This window comes from Cotesia glomerata, linkage group LG1 (assembly GCF_020080835.1).
Source record: "Cotesia glomerata isolate CgM1 linkage group LG1, MPM_Cglom_v2.3, whole genome shotgun sequence".
Lineage (NCBI taxonomy): Eukaryota > Metazoa > Arthropoda > Insecta > Hymenoptera > Braconidae > Cotesia > Cotesia glomerata.
The window spans coordinates 33,988,296-34,010,186 of NC_058158.1; the positions used below are offsets into that span (position 1 = coordinate 33,988,296).

The 21,891-nt window shown below is 30.4% G+C and overlaps 1 protein-coding gene across 2 annotated transcripts in view; it reads right to left on the bottom strand.

Annotated features, from left to right (window-relative positions):
* Nucleotides 1-21,891, bottom strand: part of LOC123274987 — a 231,691-nt gene that overhangs the window by 17,800 nt on the left and 192,000 nt on the right. The window contains exons 5-7 of one of the 2 annotated variants that reach the window (XM_044742833.1): nucleotides 11,595-11,738; nucleotides 1,655-1,864; nucleotides 1,279-1,539 (exon numbers count right to left, since the gene is read on the bottom strand). In XM_044742833.1, coding sequence (XP_044598768.1) covers nucleotides 1,279-1,539; nucleotides 1,655-1,864; nucleotides 11,595-11,738 — 615 coding nt within the window. The remainder of the gene's footprint in view (nucleotides 1-1,278; nucleotides 1,540-1,654; nucleotides 1,865-11,594; nucleotides 11,739-21,891) is intronic. The other variant, XM_044742834.1, reaches the window with a different exon arrangement.

Sequence of the window (21,891 nt, forward strand, 5' to 3'; positions counted from 1 at the left end):
ACAGAAAACAGTAGGGGAAGGACGGGCAAAACGGATATGTTAATTTGAAAATGAAATAACAAATATATATTACAATCATATCCATTCTTAACTTTGGCTAATAATTTTTGGGTAATTGAAGTTTATAAATAAAGTAAAATAAAAATAATAAAAAAGAAATTCTTCTTCGAAATTAAAAAAAAAAAAAAGTCAACATTATCCGTTTTGCCCGACCAGGGCGGGCAAAATGAATACTCAGGTCGCGTAAAACGAATACTGATTGGAAAATACATTTCAATCAAAACAATCGTCGCAAAATATCAACCGCGTCCTGAATATGAAGAAAAAATCAAATCTGCATCGTCCTTAACAACATTAAACTAAGTACTGTATACTTACGATTTAAAATTTTATTTTTTTTCTAAATTTCAGTATTTATAAAAAATTCCCACAAGTATGCAAAACCAATGCTTTATCGATAACGGTAAGTGTAGTTACATAATAGATTGATAGATTGCTGTCTAAAATGTTTCTATCGACCGACCAGCGATTTAAAACGATTATTCATTTTACCCGCCCTCTCCGTCTTGCCCGTCCGTTCCCTAAGAGAAATATTACACGAGAGGGAGAAGGAGGAGGAGATGGGAGATTGAACCACGAGTGTGATAAGGAAAATTAATTTTGGGTGTATGAGAATTGATAATTATTGGCCATTATGATGATGCTAGGGAGCGTTAATAGCCAGCAAGTAATTTAAAATATCACCTGTAATGCTGATACTACAACTACAGAACAACAACTACCACTGATTGTTATGTATAGGCCAATAGGAGCAGGAAAAGGGGATAGTAAAGGAGAGGAGTAAGTGCACTGACAATGATATCAAAGTGTAATTAGCTAGCTGGCTCTGTTGATCACATTAGTTCAATTGTAAATGAGCTATTAGTGAATTTAGGATGCTTCTAATGGATGAACAATAATCAAATTAACTGTTTACTGTTTACCACCGTTCACTGATGTGAGTTTCAAATATCTCCAAGTCATTTACAGTGATTTTGATTGTGATTGTAATTACTATTGATGCTGCAGAATACGATCATTTCACATTAACGTTACATTAATTGATTGCTTGTACATCACAATTTGTTTTTATAATTAATGGAAGCTTCTGACCAAAAGATTGAATAGTAAGCGGATGAATAAACACTTTAATCTTCGGTAAAAAATTTTAAAAATAGTACTCGAGGTTGTGGAAAGTAAAATTTATCGAAGCATTGTTAAGTATAAAAAAACACTTACCTGAGTGAGTTGTTCGGTAGCAGCTTCGGTGGCAAGTCTAGACAACCCCTCCTCGTACCGTTCAAGTGCCGTTAGACGTAGCAATAAATTTTGCAGAAGGGCCGACACTTCTTGACGCGCAGCAGCGTCCACGGCAGCGACTTTCTGGGTGATAGACCTCACGTGACCCATTACTCGCTCGTCTCGAAAGTCGTATGGAAAGGTCTCGGTCCACTCTGCAAGAAGCTGCACCAGTCGCGGTACAAAACGCTGCAGCCGCTCCTGGAGTAATATCAACAAATAAAGAGGAAAATTAAATTTATTGTCGAGTATCTTATGTAATAGGGCTGTCATCGACACGAGTAATGAATATTGGTAATAGCGGCTGGACACTCACTTTTCCACCCTCCCCATTAAGGTTCTGCTGATGCTCGCATAATGCACAAACCTCGCCGAGAAGCTCGTGGGGCTTGATGAAGAGCCTCGCACTCAGCAGAAACGCAAAGAGATATGCTCGGTCCGGGTAATAGTCTTCTGTTGGTACCATATGTTGTACTAGTGCTTCTAATGATCCTGACACTAGATTCCCGTCACGATAAACTAATGCCTGTAACAAATTAAATTTTTTTATAAGTTTATTTTTTCAACAAAAAATATATAAATAAATTTTTGTTTTTAATAAATGATTTTTATTTCCTCAGAAATTTTTTATGTTAATATAAATTACGTTTAAATGATTTTTGTTTAAAAAAAAGAAAAAGTATTTTTTCAAAATGTTTTTTTTTTGGCTTAGAATTTTTTTTTTAATCAAATTTGCGTAATTAATGTCATTATTTTGTTTAAATAATAATAAGTCATAATTTATGATAACAGTTGTGTGTAAAAAAAATTCCATTGAAAATTTCTCAGCTAATTTTTATTGAAATTCCAAAAAAATGGAAGTATCAAACAAAAAATTCCTTGTAATTTTTTTCCAGAAACAATTGTTAAAAATTTCTTCACCTCGGGCATTTATTTCCAGAAAAGATAAAAGATAAAAGCATATAAAAAACTTGGTTTATATAAGTAATAAGATTTATGTCAGTTAAATGTCATGACAAAACTATAATAATCTGTCGCATTTTGCAAATAAAATGGGCAGGAGATCAGTAATAATAATAATACTAGTAATAGTAGCAAGTGGTGGTATCAGAAATGGGAAGTAAGCAGTATCAGTATAGAGTTGACTCTGGAACACCAGAATGTAACATGTAGTTTTTGCAAGAGTGAAAAATCCTAGTTTACGGGCAGTAAAGAAACTAAATCCAGGCTTTACGACATCCACCAACATTTCTCAGACTCAACATAACTAGAGGTAAGATGTAGGACGTCAGACAGATCAGTTAGCTTGCCAGGAACACAAAACTCCAGCTTTGTATGTTTATCTAAAATTGTAATGTTTTAGTTTCCAGGATAACAAGCTGTTGGGTGCACTGTTTCGTTCTGCTCTGTTGTATTACTGTACCATCTACACACAAACCCACAGTGTAACTTGACGCTTTTGAAGCCTAAGCTCACCCGCCTCCACATCCTTCAATTTACTTTGCTTTACTTAATGTTTATTGCGTTTATCATCATCCTTACTTGGTGCGGGATTCTTGGGTTTAACTCAAACTTAAACTTTATATTTTCGAACTTCGTGCTGGTTTTCATTACAAGGTGTCGATTATACTTTGCTAAGAAAACTAATTAGCTATGATATGATTAATTGTAATTACCACTAATGTAATTAAACAATTATACTATGAATTTTTTATTGCAATGAAAGAAAAAATTTTTTTTTGTTTTCAAATAACGTAAAATCAATGTTATTTCAACAAATAACATAAAATTTTCAAAGAAAAACAAAATCAATTGAAGAGAATTTTATTTTTTTTGATAAAGAGTTTGATTTTATCTCTTGAAAATAATTTACTCTTAATTAAAATTCAAGACAAAAAATTCTTGAATCAAAAAAACTTACAAGGTTTTCTTCAAAATATTTTTTTTTTAAATGAAAATTTTTTCCTTGAGTCAAATAGTTTTTTTTTTAGTGTAGAAATTAATAATTTTTTTTTTTAATTATAAATGCAATCAGCGAACTTTGAAAGTGTAAGCCTACATTTAAAATGTTTAGATTAATTTTGATTCCCGAGTTATTTAACGAAGCGATGAATGAAGGGGTTGAGAATAAATGTGTAATATGTTATCATATTTAATGATATTTGCAAAAGCCCAGTGCAGGTTAACTGAGTAAATTTATGTTTCAGAGCTTTAGGTTGTGAGAGGAAAATAAAGAGAAAAATTGATTTCGTTCTATTTGTATTTAGACAAGTATAGCAGAGTATAACGTAAGCTCGAGAATAGAGAGACTGCATGAGAAAGGGGTTGAGGTAGGTGGTGTAAGAGTTCAACTGGGTCTCTAGGGATTTCTGAAAGTAAATAAATGCAGCGTCTGGGGAACCGGTCTTTCCAACCAAAAAATCCTTTCTTTGTTGTTATTGTTTATGCAACACATTTTTCAGATCTGTAATTAAAAATTTTACGATCATAAATTACAGTAATAGTAATTATTATTAAGTGAGTTTAAATTTGAGTGGGTAAATAAAATATGAGAGGGTGGGTATTTTAATACAGTAAGCGATTCAAACATAATTCGAGCCTCATCGAAATTTCACGAGGCACGATTAACGGGCATCCAACAGGAAAATTAATATCCGCTGTGACAAATTGACCCGTTGACTCGAGAGTGCTCCTACTGCAGAGGATATTCCCGGCAGAGGCGGTCCATTATACTAAACTCCTGGACTTGAGATGTCGATGCTGTAAGTGCGTCGCTGAAAAATATTATAACCCATAAAAGCTCTTCAACGCTCTGAGTACCTTATTTTTTATTTTTTTTTTTTTCAGCGATACAATTTATTAATAATTTATGATTTGTATATATTTAATTTTATTTTTTAACAATTCAAATATTTTAAATAAATTCGAGAAATATTTATTTAAAATAAATTTCACTAAATATTTGGAATTGTGGATGTAATTTATGATATAAATTTAATTTGTTCTCTGTAAATTGAAAATTACTTTTATTAAACATCATTTTATTGAAAATTTAGTAAATTAATTGATCATTTGAAATAAATTTCAGATGATTTTATTTCAAATTGAGCTCAATTAATATTAAAATGTTTCCTCTTATAATTGTGAAGTAATTTTATATTACATCATTTCTTTCAATATTTGTAAATTTCAATTGATCTTTTCGATTAAAATTACAAAAATGTGCATCAAAAAGTGAATAAAAAGAATATTTTAGCTTTTCAAATAATTTAATTTGCAATTGCAAATTATAATTAAATCTTTGAAAATCACAAAAATTTTATTCATAAATTTCAAGTATTTTTCACTTCTGTCTATAAAATTAGTAAAATATTAAAAAAAAAAAAAACTTAATAAAAAATTTTCTTTTTCAATTAACTTTATTTTATTATAAATAGAGAACAATTTATTATATTAAAAAACTCGACAAATTGCATTGCAGTTGACAAAAGTCATACTTCAAAAGAGTTAAAAATATTTCCTTTGACAATTAAGGAGAATATTTTCTTATTGAAAGCAAAGGACTGGAATTTTTCTCCAATAAAAAATTTCATTGAATTAATTATTAAAGTATAAATTGCAGTAAGCAATATAATAATTTATCGAACAAAATTTTTATGTACTTCAATTTAGGGATTGAAAAATATTTTCAGCATAATTTTAATAACACTTCATTCTTTACAGACAATTAAAGAGATTTTATTAAAAACATCGCTCTAAAAATGAAAGGAATTTATCGAAAAAATGTATGAATAAAAATGAAAAATTTCCGACATAACTTGTTTAATTAAACGAACAATGCTTGAAAATAAACGAATAAATAGTCTAATTACTCATACTACCTACAATATATCCAACACAGAATCAACAGACATAAATAAAATAAAAGCATTCGCAAAACAGTGGATTTATCTAAATAAAAATACCAATTACCATTGCGATAAACGATCATACAAGTTATTCCAATTAGCAAAGAAATGAGATTTTTTCACTATAATTAATTCGATAATTTAGCATCCACACCGTCGCTCAATGTAGCTTACTTTTCACGGTATATAAATACTCATTACGTAATTTTAAATTCTCCTACTGTATTATTTATTTTTAAAGAAAATAAAGCATCCATAAATTAATACTTCCAAACATGTGTGTTTATTTAGACAGCACAGCTTCATATTATTTTGTTTTTTAATGAATGACAAGTATTTTTTAACGTATCACTCACTCTATTATAAGACGACGTTCATGCTCGAGAATAATGGCAAAGCGAATAGCAGAATGGAAAAAATAAAAAATTCGCTACGAAGCACTATCCTTTGTTAAATCTTCCTTTATCCACGAATCTTTTCAAAACGGCATGGTACTATTACATGTATATCCTCATTTTCGTGTTCATGTACGACGACATAACCGGCGAACTATTTTTACATACACACTGACCCGTTAAAAAATTGTGGATCTATACATTGAGCATCCGTACATGTACACATTACGTGTAGTTACGTCATTTTTATTAGATTTTTTGTTTCACATTTTCCCTGTGGCTTTACTGATGCTCGTAAAAAACTCCATGAAACATTCATTGTATCGAGTGGCGGTGTTAATACAATATATTGTTTTCGGTGTCGCATGAACTCTCGCAAAGCTTCGACTTTGTAGGGCGAATATTGCGTGGTTTGAATTTTTTCGCGGGTTGCTATCACGGAATTCGATTCTGTAATTGTGAACAACAGAGAGAGATTTTGTAAACGTTAAAATAATATTGCAGTGATCATTTTTTTGAATTTCTGTTTACAGATTGAAGTATTTATTTAAGGTCAATAAATAAATTTGTTTATGAATTCATTAATAATTAGTAATTTTTTTTTAAATTTTGATAAATAAAATATCTGTTTATTTATTTAAGTTATAAGGTAATAAAAAATATCAAAATTAGTCAAGAGTCCGATTAAATGTTTATTAAAAATTAAAAACTTAATATTTATTAGCAGTTTTTATTTTGTGTTTAATAAATGATTAACTATTTATAAATGTTTATTGAATCATTTTATATTCAAAAATAAAACTTATTAATTATTAGCAAATTAATTCATCAATACTGGAATGTTATTATTAAATAAAAATGTTTTTAAGCATGAAATGTTGTATTATATTTTTGTAATGGGCAGTGGAAAATTTGTTACTGTTTGCATGAAATGTTTGAAACTGTAAAGCCGTATTAGCATGGAATGTAATAATTTATAAGCATAAGTATGTAATGGATAAAAATTAAACATGAAGATTAAAGTTGGAGTGTTTTAAATTCGGCGTAATAAGGCTTATTGGTTTAATTCTGTTCGAGTTCTCTTGTACTATGCTATTGTTGGTAATTTCAGGTGAGCACGCTTGAATAGCATTCAAAAATGTTGAGAACTTGAGAGTAATTTTGCGAGCAGGGTGTGTTTAATGGAGCAACGAAATAAGTTAAGCTACCGGTGTTGATTATAGGAGTGCGTTAAATTTAATCAGAATCCACCGGGGGCAAATGTATTGAGTACCGGTATATTAATAAAATATTTTATATAAAAAATTTTATTTCAATTTATTAGAGCATGAATGGAATGTTTGAAGAGTGTTAATTGAAATTCGAATTAATTTTCCTGATAAAATTTTTAATATTTTATCAAAAGTTTCATCAGCTAGATGTGAAAGATTCCTGCCTGGTTAAAAAATACCTATCAAATGAATTTGAATAGTTATTTATTGATCAGAACAAATTTTTTCGTTTGACACAATATGCTTTTTAGCAAATATTGCTTTTTATTAAAACAGAGATTTTTGCGGTAAGATAATTGTTATATATACTGTAATTTATTAATTCTGTTCTCAGTTGCTGACAGGTAAGTCCGTCCTTAAATATTTATAATTTTCCATGGTAAATTATTCACAGAGAATCTAGAGTCTCTAAATCTTGAAAAAAGATCAATGGATCAATTAGGGGAGGATTAAGGTTAAGGTAATTAGTCTCTGTAATTTAGCGTGAGGCTTAGAGCTTACAGACGCTTTCATTAAGTGGATTAATGATTTATTTTTTAAGATCGAGCGGAAGTAATTTATATGATAATTAAATTAGAAAATATTTGAAAATTTTTTTAATAATATCTTAATTATTATAAAAATTGTCAGTTATATGTTAATTTTAATATAATTAATTTTTTTTTATTTAAAAAACAAATTTTATTAAATAATTGTAATTGTCATTAAAGTTAAGCAATTGAGATAAATTTGTGGGATTTTTTATTCATAAAATATAGTCAGTCGCTAAAAAGGAGCAGATAAACGGGTTAAAATAATTATTTGATGAACACTATCTGTATAAAATAGAGTTTAAAGAGCGCAATTAACATTTAACCCTTTTGATTACCTGTAGATTATTTACCGAGTTGATGAAAGATTAAAAAGTGGACAGGGAGAACGAGGGCAGTGTGAAAGATAAAGTCAGAGAAAATTAGGTAGGAAAAAGGGCAAAAGGTGGAGATGGTGTCTGGTCAGACTGGCAATATAACGTTTACAACATCTTGTTGGACGCGTCTCATAATATCTCTAGACGTTTGAATGTGTTTGGTGTGGAGTTATGTATGTGTGTTGAACGAGGAGCCATGCCTCGTTCAATGGCTTTGGAATCGTGTTTACCAGAGCGTGGCATGGCCTTTCGATCCGTGGTCCAAGGTAATTATGAGTCGCCCGTCTGCATTTAAAGGGGTTTGGATGACCCGACTACACTCCCGGACCCGACACATCACATGACGTTAACTTTACGTAAATTAATTCGTGATGCACGCTGATGTAGTTGAAAACACATTTTAATTATATAAAACCCTGTTTTAACTCAAATTTTAATTAGTTTTCGTTTGGAGTCCGAGGGGTTATAATTTCAGAGCTGGGGGCCGGTATCATGAAAGGAAGTTTTGATTTTTGATCGAAAGGTATCGACGAAAAAATTAAAAACTGCACTTTCATAAATTAATTTATAATTTTTTGATATTGTAAAATTTTTTTTGAAGAGTAATTTTTAAAAAATATTCCATACATTTATTTAATAGAGAAAAATGAATTATAATTTTAGTTATAGTCTAAATTATTAAAAATTATAAAAAAATTTTAATTATAAAATTTTTGAGCCAATTTTTAAGTTGATTTTTATTGTTAAAATATAAATAAATTAAAAGAAATAACACTAAAATGTCCAATCAATTAAAAATGCAAGTGTAATTAAAAGAATAATGTACGTAACTCCTTTTTCAAAGAAGATAAATAATGAAATTGAAAAAAAAACCAAAAAGAAAAAACATTTGTTAGCACTGAACGTTTATCACAGTGAAAACGAGTGCAGGCGATTGGTGTTAGTTCATCTATCCCAGTGACCATCATCCTTCTCCCTCGGCTCTTTTTCCTCTGTTCATTCTCTCTTTTAATTTACCGTACCCGGAATTTTTTGCCCCTTTTCAGCATTTCAATCTCAATCCTGAGGACTGGGCCGCGGTAGCACTCACTTTTCACCAAGTACCTATCTTCAATGTCCATAACTCAATTTAAAACTGATAGAAGTTTTAATTTTGTGAGAACAATGCCTCTGTTAAATAATTCAACCAAAAATTAATTCAACTTTTAACTTTCAATAACCATAATAATTAATAGTTACACTAATAATAATAAAATTTTTCCTATTATTATTAAAAAAGTTTTATTGCTGATGTAATATCTTCTTAATCATAATCGAAAATTAATTATTTTATGTCACTAATTATGAAGATAATTATATTTTTCTTTTTTTTTTTAATTTTCTTCCACTCTAATAATAATAATAAATATTAATTAAAATTTTTTCCATTATTATGAATAAGTAATTCACTTTTTCATATTAATTATAAATTTATAATTTAATTGCAATTTTTTACGATCCAATTATTCCGAAAGAAATTTATTATTTTTAAATATTAATTCTCTCGGTGCGATTATTGCTCGGAGGATTTTATCACCTCGATAACGACATCGATATTTATGAATATGAATACAAAGAGCTTTTTTAAATGTATATTAATATTTTTTTTCCACGTTTAAAAGTACAAAGTACAAAATTTAGATGCAAATTCGTGTTTCATGGGAGCCAACGATTCGATACCGATACCGGGTACTCGACTTCCCGCACTAGCACAAGTACTGCTTACGTACCGTTGCTCTGCATGAGACGTGAAATCGATTTCGCAGCTAGACAGACCGTCGGCCAGCCCAGGGCAGGGGCTATTAATTAATCACTGATAGTCATAGCCTCATTGGAATTTGTGCGTTAAACATTTCGTACATTGTGTCGATACTTGAATACAGATTTATATATCAGGTATATCATATCATATGCACTATGTATACAATAGTATGTTGATCTGGAATTCTAAAGCATATCGACATACAGTTCTTATCGGAACTTGGTACGTGCAGACGAATATCAAGCCATAACATCCGTACAGTACCTACAAACTCCAGTCTGTCATCAATGCACAATAATTATTATTCCGCGATACATATTTCATGCATCGCGTATCGTATTCCCGGAGGATTTAACTCCACGTTCAATAGCTATTCCAAAAATAAACCATCTCTTTTTTCTTTAAATATTCAAACAATAAGCCAGGTACTTTTTTGTTTTATACCACTCTTCGGAATTCCAATATTTCAAGACGAAAAAGTCAAGAATGTTAAGTTTACTAAAAATAACGACTAATACTGATGCTTTTCCGGACATTCCAATTTATTATTGAGTTTTAACTCTCGACGGATGTCTGGGTTAAGATAACTCTTCGGTTAACGAAAAAAGAGGAATGTTCATGCAATGCAATATCTTCATTTTACTCTGGTATTTATCGATCGATAATTTTATAAGTACTATCAAATAGTTGTAGTTTAACGTGGCTCGGACTAGAGGTATAGTTTATGCTATTGTTTTCTTTTTCACTTGCTAGTGCTGCCTCTCTCAGAGGCTATCAGTAACTATTTTTTTTTGACACAAGAAATTTCACTTATTCCGATAAAATTAATTCTCTTGCTTTAAGAAATACGTATCTTGATTCAAGAAAATTTATTTATGTCAAGAAAATCTTGTTGTTTTGAGAAAATTCAGCCTCTTGCTCCAAAAAATTTAGTTCTTGATAGAAGTAAATTTTCTTGTCTAGAGAAAATTTCTCTCTTGCTCCAAAAAATTAAATATAAAGATAGAAGTAAAGTTTCATTAATATTTTTTTTGATCAACATGTCAAATGGGAAGATCAAATAATATTGAATCATTTTTTTTTTCATTGAATATTTATAATTGCACGCTAAAATAATATAAAATGGGTATCGAATATTCAAGAGAAAAATTTTCTCAAGGTGAGAAAATTTTTTTCTAAGCTGAAGTAGGTGGCGCTGCTGCCCTAAAGTATCTAAAAATCTTGATCAAATATAAAAATTTATTGTATCAAGTATTTATGATAATTTGAATAAGGAAAAATTAATTCTACCAAGAATAGAATTTCAAGAAAAATTTTTACTTCGGCCTTCCTTCAGGCACTTGAAAATTTTCTTGAGCCAAGAATTTCGTTTTTCAGTCAAGAAATTTTTCTTTTTGTGTAGTGTATAAAATTTTTGACGAATCAAGTGCTCAAAAATATTCTTGGTCAGATTTTTTCCAAAAAATTATTTCGTACACCGAAAAAAAAATTGATTTTTGAGATAAATTTTGCTTTTGGATCAAATCAATGTTTTTTGTCAGTGTATGTATTAAAAATCGGTTAAATAACATATCAAAAATTTACTTTTTCATCTTAAAATTATCTTAATGTCCAATCAACCTTGAACATAATTCAGTTGTTAGCCAACAAGTAGTGCAAAAAAGTAATTACTGTTTTAGAGTAGAAGTAAAGTCAAATGATAAAGAGTTAAAGAGTTAGTGTAGGTACGATGTAAGTACAAAAGCAAATGGCAAATGCCGGTTAGCAAATGACATAAAATCACAACGAGTATTGTAGGTAATTTCCGGAATAGAAGTCACGACACGATGAATATTCAGGCGAACAAAGACCTCTGGGCTCTGGTTGCAGTAATAATAATAAAAATAATAATAATAGCAATAGTAAGGGTATTATTTGTAAATGTGTTGACCGTTAAAAGACAAGGGCTTCCCGGTTAAGAAAGAGGGCACTTACGTGTTCCGTGTTTATAGCGACGCCGTCCCGAATGTCCTGATGGTCGACGGCAGCACCGTTGACCATTCCAGGACCTGTGCCGGCGCCACATCCACTTCCCAGTCCCTTTCCACCCACGCCTCCGGCCGGAGTCTGCGGTAAGCTCTGCAACGGGAAAAAATCCGTGGTCATTCAGTTTTTTTTCTCCAAAATAATTCGACACCCTACAATCGATTTATTATTTGTCATTTATTTTTTTTTAAATTTATGTTCAATTCAAATTTTTTTTTAGACCATTAAGGACTTGATGTGACGTGAGATCTATTTAATATATTACTCTTCGAGCCTGGTTGTCTTTGTTGTCACCGTTGAGTTTTATAAAAGCGTCGGAAACTTTTGAAAACATTTATGAGATGATTCTTTGAGTATCTGAAAGTATTTATGGAGTGCAAAGTTGGGTAATCTGATGAAAGTTTAAGCTTATACGAGACGCCATCATCGCCGCAGATCGATTTTATGAAGAAAGAAAACGCTCGGAGGAAGTCAAAATAAAGAAAAAAGATTAAGAAATAATAAGGTTATATAGTATAAGGCGAGCGAGAAGAAGAACAAGAAAAAAAATTGTATAGTACGGGCGAGGCTTTTCGTACCAAAGGAAGTTGATCATTGGAAATCGACATTGGGTTCTCTATTTTCATTTTTATTTATCCTTTATTATTATTATTATTTTTTTTTTTTATAACCTCGATAGTATATTGGTAATAACGAAAAGTGTTTCACTTTCAAAGAAATAGAAGCTTTAAAGAAGTTGTAAGAGGGTTGCTCTTTACATTGGACTCATTTTTTTCAGCTCTACTTATTTTTTCGTTTTCAGTAATTTTTTTCCTGTTCCAGCTACTTTTCGTTAAAGTTGCCCTCGATATTGATGCTCATCTTGCCGCTCAGTATTCCAAATCATGTGTTGATTTTTATTTTTTGTTTATCCGCAAGCAAGTTTTATTTTCATTTCGACGTTAGAATTTTCAATTTCCGCACGTAGAATAATATCGCCTAACGAGGAACGAGTTCGAGTGGAATTCTTTTTAGATTAAAAAAATATTCTGTAACAAACTTATTTCGAGTATCACTCACATTTCTTTATGTCTTGTACAATTTCATCGGATTTTTTATTAGATTTTTTTCTCGCTGAACCTCTCTAGGAAACTATATACACGACGCATATATTATGTATTTATAAAATGTATATTATGAGGCTGAAATTTATGTGACAAATTTTCAAACGGATTTTGTGCACGTTTTAGCTCTTGACACAACGGTCTTCGTTATTTTAACAAAAGTGCTTCGGCTGAGCTTGTGAATTCGTGGAAAAAGATTCTCATCGCGGGAACGAGGACGGGTCTGAGTGTATGATGATGGAAAATGCCAAAACTCTAGTGCAGTTACGTTTTTATAAGTGAGCGCAAAGGCAAATACGTTAAGATAAGAATATTGCGAAACGGTTCTCTGTCTGTACGTGGATTTTTATCTATGAAATGCGCAAAGTACTTTTTCATTGCATTCTTATGTACACAAAAGGATACGGAGAGGATGCAAATGTTCATGAAATTTTCGGGATGTACTTAAGTGTATTGAAGAAAAGCTATGTACGCGTAATAGTATATTACATGTTTTATGTGCAAATTTTATTTAAAGATTCTTTAGCGAAAGGCAATAACTTTCGTAATGCTATTATTTGATCCTAAGCGGCATTATTATGCATTGAAAAAAAAAAATTAACTTGATTCATGAGAGAAATTCTTGAATCGAGAAAATTATTCTGAAGAGTTTCATCGTCTTGATTTGAGTAGGAAAATTTTTGATCTTAGAAATTTTTCTTGTTTTGAGTAAATTTTACTTGATTCGAAAATTTTTGTACTTAAATTAAGACGATGAAGCTCTTCAAAATAATTTTCTAAGTTCAGGAATTTTTCTCTTGTTTCAAGTTAATTTTTATTTCATTTAAATCAAGTTAATTTCTTATCTATTCACTGATAGAAGGATTTGTTTATAGTTAAAAATATTTGTTATTATTTAACAAATCATTTATTAGAAACCACTTTTTAGTCCTTAATAAATATTTCTTAGTATTTAAAAAGATATATTAATATTTAATAAATGAATATCAGATTTATTAAATAAAAACAAATCATTTTAAATACTAAGAAATATTTGTTTAATACTAAAAAGTGGTCTCTAATAAATGATTTGTTAACTATTAACAAATATTTTTTAGTACAAATAAATTCTTCTATCAGTGTTGAATGAAATTCATTCTTACAAGAAATTTTATCACCATTATGGGTAGCGTCTCGAAGTAATTTATTATACTTTTTCAATGTTTAGACCACACAGTAAAAAATTTTTCGTAATTGTGTAGAGTGTTAAAATTTGTGTGTTGAATATTACACTCTAGTGTGTAGAATTTAACATTCTAGTGTGTTAAATCATTAAATCAACACATGAGAATGTTAAATTCTACACTTTAGAGTGTAATATTCAACACACAAATTTTAACACTCTACACAATGACGAAAAATTTTTTACTGTGCAAATAAGATTTTAGGTTCTTACGAATTAATGATGATTTAAAATATCATTTTTATTCGCCAAAAAAATAATTTATTCGGTGAAAAATGAACCTCAAAATTTACTACACTGATAGAAGGATTTGTTTATTGTTAAAAATATTTATTGATATTTAATAAATCATTTATTAGAGACCACTTTTTAGTCCTTAATAAATATTTCTTAGTATTTAAAAAGATTTATTAATATTTAATAAACGAATATCAGATTTATTAAATACAAACAAATCATTTTAAATACTAAGAAATATTTTTTTAATACTAAAAAGTGGTCTCCAATAAATGATTTGTTAACTATTAATAAATATTTTTTAATACAAATAAATTCTTCTATTAGTGTAATTTTTATTTCTTTATCGTACTTAATTCTAAAAAAGAAATTGAAGCTCTCAGAAGATATTCCGCTAGATGTTTGTAAGCTTCAATTCACCCAAGTTGACAATAGAAATGTGTATTATTACTACTATTCTATTTTTCAAATGATTTTACATTTCTAAGCTCTAAATTTTCATAAAAATTGAATTTCTTGTCATAAAACGCAAGATATTATACCTTGCAAAAAATTTATGCGAAAAAAATAATCTTAAAAACAAGAAACTGTTTTTTTTTTTTTTTTTTTTGTATTTTCCGTCTTTGAAGATGTTAAGCTTAACACAGACTCAATATTTTATAATGCACTCGGTATGGTGAAGTATTTTTGGCCATAAAAAGATTGAGACTATAAACACGGAAGCGCAAGTGTCATCGTAAAATTCAAGGTATCCAGCAGAGTGAAACAATATGCCACGAGCAATCTCAAATTTAAGTTATTTTTCTCGATACTCATACTTAACCATTTATTATATTTATATTTTTTTTTTTGGCCAGTAAGGGGATTAGAGTGACAAAGCTCTTGAAGGAATTTTTTTATAGTAGAGCTTTGTAATAACCCTTACCCTTATTCTAGGTTTAAAAAAGCAAAGCCCGCCGTCAGTGATTCACTTTTCATCTCATAGTTGAGCGGGGCTTACATAATGCTTTTTTTCCTGTGGCAAATGACGACGGAGAACTTGTCGAGAAAACTAAATTTTCTTTCGGAAGACTGCAAAGTGCAAGGTAAAAGACTTACTAACTCACTTCGCTGACTTTCTCGTAGATTGCGAGTTTCGGTGATAAAAGACTCTGGCCCGCTGTCAGGGGTAGAGTCACGCAAAGAAGAAAAAATGAAAAATATGATATGGAAATAAAACGAGTGAAGAAATTTAATCGGATTTGAACTATCAAAAGTTTTTTCTTTCATGTAAATTCTTACTTACTGACATTATTTATTATTATTATTAATGTGGGATAAAAAAATAGTATATTACACTACAAGGGAAGAAAGTTGAAATTCCTGCCTTGTGTGATATGATGCCTGAGGCGAAGCCGAGGGCATCATGACACACAGGGCAGGGCTTTCAACTATCTTCCCGTGTGATGTATACGATTTTTCTTTATACCTAGTCGAAAGTACGTTTATTAATCACATTTTTAAATACTATCAACAACACAACCACGTTCTGCCTTCAGCTGACAGGTCAGCCATGTTTTTTTCATTTGCTCCCTATCGGCGCGCCTCTTTCGGACTTACATAAAACTTTAATTTGTTTTGTTGCGTTCTTGATGCCTGCCCCGCGACATTTGAAAGCACGAGCGAAGCGAGTGCGTCAGGTCGGCGGGGGCAGGCATCAAAAACAAAACAAAAAAAAAGACATCATTATATTTACACAAAATAAAAAATAATTAATAATTCTTTTTTCGAAATAAATAAATTTACGCCTATGAAATGCATTTTGATATATTTTTCATCTATACATATATATATAATATATATAAATATATGAAAAAATTGATGTGGGTACTCAAATGAAAGGTCTCCATGAGTGTAATGTCGGGGTGAGCTTATATCTTTAAAAATGTCAATAGTTCACAAGATACAAGGTCATTTCTTAATTATGTATCTAGAGATAGAGAATTTTCGAATGCAGCCGAAATACTCATCATAATAAATTGACTATCGGTGAAAATAATATGAAACCTTGAAAAGGCACAAATTCAAGTCAAGGCCATTGCAATGACACTAAATTACACTAAAAAAACCGATTTTATCATATGACTATCCTGGACACAACAAGATTCATCCGATGAAACTTTTTTATTCATCTTATTATTAATTGTAAGTACAATGTTTAATTAAAATATTACATACAACGAGACACAAAAATACTGACGTATATATAAAGCAACAATCTACGAGGTTATCGTGAAAAATTTTATTGATAAAGTGGTAGGCGATCTCTAGATGGCAGCAGCCGGCTGTTTCTGTAGACATGAAATAGTATTTTTCTTACCTAGGGCAGGAAAACAAGAAAGGTCTCAGATTACGTGTAATTGTTGACCTAGGCGAAGACGAGGCCGACAAACATGTGATCTGAGGCTTTTTTATTTCCTGCCCGTGATGAGAAAACTATTTTTCTCCCCGACGGAGGTGGAAAGCGGCATTTTCATTTAGCGCAGCGGGCGGAAAATTGACGCTTTCCGCCCGGAAAGGGTGAAAAATTATTTGCTCCCGGCGATGTAAGTGAGGCGCGTGTAATCCCACCAGAGGAGGGAAATCAGACTTTAGCCGTTAAATTTGGAGAGGGAAGTGCGTACTTTCGACTAAGGTATAAAGAAAAATAATTTTTATTTGTTAAAAATTTAATTTATAATTATAAATTTTATAATATTATGTCCGGTATTGTATCCAGTATTCACATAAATATTATATATGCAAGTGCATATTTATTTTATAATTTATGTAATAATATGTATGACGGTTAAAATAACAGGGGAAAAGCTTTTTCGCTAATGGCTTCTCTGCAGATCATGCCTGCGATTTTAATGAGATTTGTAATTACGAAATATTCCGAGGATTTTCCTTAGTTCCCGCTAAATAACATCCAAAGTTCCCACTGGAAAACTAAATACTGGAATTTATATATTTTTCTATAGACTGTTAACATACATAAGTATATTAATATAATATGATGCATTTAAAAAAAAAAAAAATAGCAATATTTATTCGTCACATTTAACTGAGAAGTGAAATAAAAATAATTTTTCTCGGAAAAAAACCGGGATGTTAATTTTAATCCTATAATTAAATTTGCCTTTTATTAATTTTCTTTTTTTTTTTTTTGCTAATGTACTTTGTTAGTTGAATGTACCAAACAGTGTTCTGCGGGAAAATTGTGCAAGTAAGTGTGACATATAAAAAATAAACATAAAATGAAATTAAGGAAAAACTTTGAAATATATTTACTTTTTTTTGTGTACTTTTTTATTTTAGTGGTACTTTTTTACTTTTTCTCTTTTGTTCGACAAAGAGGAGAGAGAAGACTGACTGTCGTTCTTATAGTGTTTCGTAAAAGTTTAATTACCTAAGAAATGTCGGGCTTAGTCTGCCGCATTTAGCCCCCGTGAATTGTTACAAACTTTTGGCACAGTCTCCATACTACTCGGGCACATGGAAGTGATGAAGAATAGAATAGAATAGACGAGAAGAAAAGGAGGTCCCTGCACTAAGGAACAGGGATAGGAAAGATGGTGAAAAGTGGATGTTTAATGAATAGGAATAAAACTTGGTGAAAAGTGGTGGATGAAAGTGCACGCCACTCCCTTTTCCTTACCACTATTGTTATTCCCATTCGGTGAGCCGGGTACTTTAATAGTAACTTTAACAACTTGCTTCAACAATCATAGATACTTGTCATCGTGGTTTTTAAAGCTACTTCCATACCGACTACTTGTTGGAGTTTAATTGTCTTTTAATATCATTACAATGATGGTTTCTTTTTAAGTCAGTTATTCATTAAAGAAAACCGATTTAATACCGAGTTTTTAAAAAGTTTTCAAAGTACTTAAGAAAATTTTGTTCCTACGAATAATATTTCCTCGCTTGGGCTCGAACCGGGCTCTTCTTGCCATTGTTTTCTTTTTATAACATCCGACCATTTTAATTTAATTTTTTGTTTTAAATTTTAATTATAAGTTTTTCTACCGCTTTTCTACTTAAAATAAAAATATTATTTATTTTTCTAAACGCAATTAAAATTGTATTGTTTTATTCAAAAATAAATTAATAATTTTTGATAATTTGAAAATTCACCAAAATTCGTTGAAAACTATTTATTGCTACCCTGACAAAAAAATCATTTTATTAAAAAAATTTTTTTGACGCAAAAATGTATTAAATATATTTTTATAAAATATAATTTTTGTTTTTCTCAGTGTTTAAAATTAATAACTTTCATAACTAATCACAGACTGTAAAATTACAAAAGTTATCTGGGTTGTTGAAATTCAGGGCACGTTTATTCAGGTAATTTATGTTGACACAAACAATCGAAAATAATTGTAAAGCAATGTTTGGATTATGCACATAACCGTGATGCCGAAACCATATAGTAAACGTACAGTGGTTAGTTTGTTTGGCAATCTCAATGATGCAGTGCGCGAGTTTTAATTGAATGGCTGGAGCGAGCGCGCATTGAAAGCAGCTCCGGTCTGTGATGATGCTAAATTTTATGAGCCAAGGTACAATTTTAAATATTTGCGTTATTACTACTGACAAAAAATTAAAGAGACAAAAACTGGAACCAATAATTTAATTAAAAAATTTTTTTTTCTCGAAAAAAGTAGGAACATTTTAGAATCAAGCTAATTATTTAATCGGGATATTACTAATTGCACATTATAAAAAAATAAACTATTAAAAATATAACTTCCACTTTGTTAGTATTGATACGTCGCTATTTATTCTATTTTTATCATATATTACATCAACATAGACGGATCATGGATATGGACACTGCAGAACATGAAGATGATGATGATGATGTGTGATGATGAATAATGAATAATATGTATGTGGCGCAGACGGCAGACGAGGAGGTTACGTATGTGAAGAGGCTGATGTGTATCACGTTGAATGCTTCAGCACGAACACGAAGGAATGAAGTGGGATGAGAAAGAGGCCAAAGAGAAAGACCCACTCTAAAGCGTCAAAGCATCCTTCCGGTTGTAGATTTTTCTATGATGCACTCGAGCTACTCTTACATAACTATACGCTACCACTACTGTTACTGTTACTGTTACTGCTTCTGCTTCTGCTTCTATTACTGATACTGGAACTTGAGCTTGCACTTGTATTGCGTCTTCATCAGCATGAAAAGATTCCGTGGAGTTCACTGATTTTCGTTAACAACTCGAGAAAGAAACTCAACATTTTAATTGAGCGTTGAGCTCAATTATTAATCATCAGAAAAATTTATATTAAAATTCCGCTCAAATTTTTGTTTGCTCAAAAAATCTATTAAATTTATTGTTTTACTCTTATTAAACACGTAATTGCCATAATTTACGTTACAATAAATGTAATTGTCGTAATTTTTATTGAAATCTGAGCAATAATTTTTGTAATATAAAACAAAATCTAATTTTTTCTACACTTTAATGTCCAATGCAAAAATTGTTTAAAATTCAATATTTTTTTCTGGTTCTCTGCGGCTCTCCAAAAATTCACTGTAATTCTAAAACCGACAATACTATTTTGAAATTAATTATTTCCATATTACAACAAATAAGTAATGAAAAAAAAATTTTTTTATAGCATTCAGCTATTGGATTTCGCTGAACTGTTTTGTGTTAGAAAATGCATTCAACCATTTCTACCTTAAAAAATAAAAATAGAACGGCGCATTGTAGTTGAGTTTAACCATTTCTTTATCTTCATTTACAATTTTAGTATTGTAATGCTTTTATAATTATCTATTTAAAATATCTCCTGAGTAGTTTAATTGCCAAAGCTATTGTTGTAATTTCTATAAAAATTTCAATGCCAATAATTAGTGTCCCAAAAAAAATCCACCGAGACCGGGAAAAGGTAATGCAATAAAATAGAATCCAGAGGAATTTAATGTAATGAAGGTGACCTGTAACCTTAATGAAAGCTCGTAAATAAAGGCGCAGGTAACATTACTCACTATGCGATACTCCAAGGAGCGAGCTCTCGACCTTTTTCCGTTATCTTAACTTTTATAATTCGTCGCTTACAGCGAGCTTCACCTTTCCACTTTATAACTCCGTCACAAATTGCGAGTACGAATAATAACGAACAACGTTGATTCTTCGGGCTCACTCGCTAACTTCAACTTCTTGCACCTCCACTTGGAAACTTTTAAATTCAACTACCATCTTGTACCTAGATCTCGTGAGATCTCCCAATAACCGCGGCAAGTATGAATATTACATTGGCCTACCCACCAAACAAATTGCATTTCATTCTCGAGTGGTAGATTGTTTAAAGCAGTCACGGAGAAAAATACTAACAATAAGCGACTGGAATTGTATTGCATTTTTATCCTGTTACACATTTTTCTTACTTCTACCTTTTCAGCTATTTTATTTTTCCTTATTTTTTCCAATTTCGTCTAAATCCTACCTTCTGAAATTTTTATAAACTCGAGAGACCCGTTTCACTGAGTAAAATGTTCACTTCTATTTTTTTTTTAATCTTAAATAACCTTTTTTCATCATTATTAATTTTAATATTTAAATTTTGACAATCCCTATAATATCATTTCCAAAATTATTTTAATTCATTATTGTTATTATTAGTATAATGATTTTTATCATAATGTTGATTAGTACTTAAAAAGGTTTTTTTTTTCTTTAACAAATATTGATATACGTTTCAAAATTTGATCATTACAGATCGTAGCTTCAAGCTTTTCATAATTCTTTTGATCATTACTAGTATTTACAAATTTTGAATCATTATTGTAATATATTTAAAGAATTTGATCATTTTTGAAAGTCAATTTGCAATTTTTGAACATTATGAACTTAATTTCGAAATTTTTCACACTAAAATTTAATCAAAAATAGTCATAACACCTTATCCTAAAAAAAAAACTTCGCTTTTCAGCCCGAATTCACAATTACAATGATCTTAGCAGCTTTTGAACTTGACTAGTTTTGAACATACCAGCAGCGACAGTAAAAAATTGCTGAAAAAGAAAGTAGAAAGAGAAACCGGGTTCATTCCTCCCGTATAAATTCTCTCTCATCTTCTCTTGAGCGAATACTACTGCAAGTCTCTGTTTTTTTACAAATTTTTTTATTTTAAACTCTTTTCAGTGAAACTCGGCCGTCTCCCATGAGATTGAAAAAAAGAACCGGAGACTTGCATAGAAGCAAGTTTCTCAGATGACTTTGAAGCTTCGCAAACACGTCTCGTCGGACCTTCTCTCGTGAAAAGTACACCGGAAAAAAGGAGAAATGTATAGGAAAAAAAAAAGTATTACAAAAAAGGAAATTTTTAAATCGGTGTCACATAAGACGCCAGAAGAATGGAGAATAATAAAAAATAAACTCCAGCAACTCATTTTCGTGGATAAACAAGCTTAAATTATTAATAAAAGTCTGCCCTTATGCTCGTTAATAATGTACCGGCTCGAGAAGTAAAGACTGCTTTCCACAACGGACGTGCTGGACGGCTGAATAATTTACAATATTTTTTTTTATTTTTAACTACACCAAACTCTTTGTTATCTCATTCGTGTGAAGTAACTTCATTGATCTCTTCCTTTAGATCTTCAGTCCTGTGCTTTTAAATATCTCACGTATTTTAA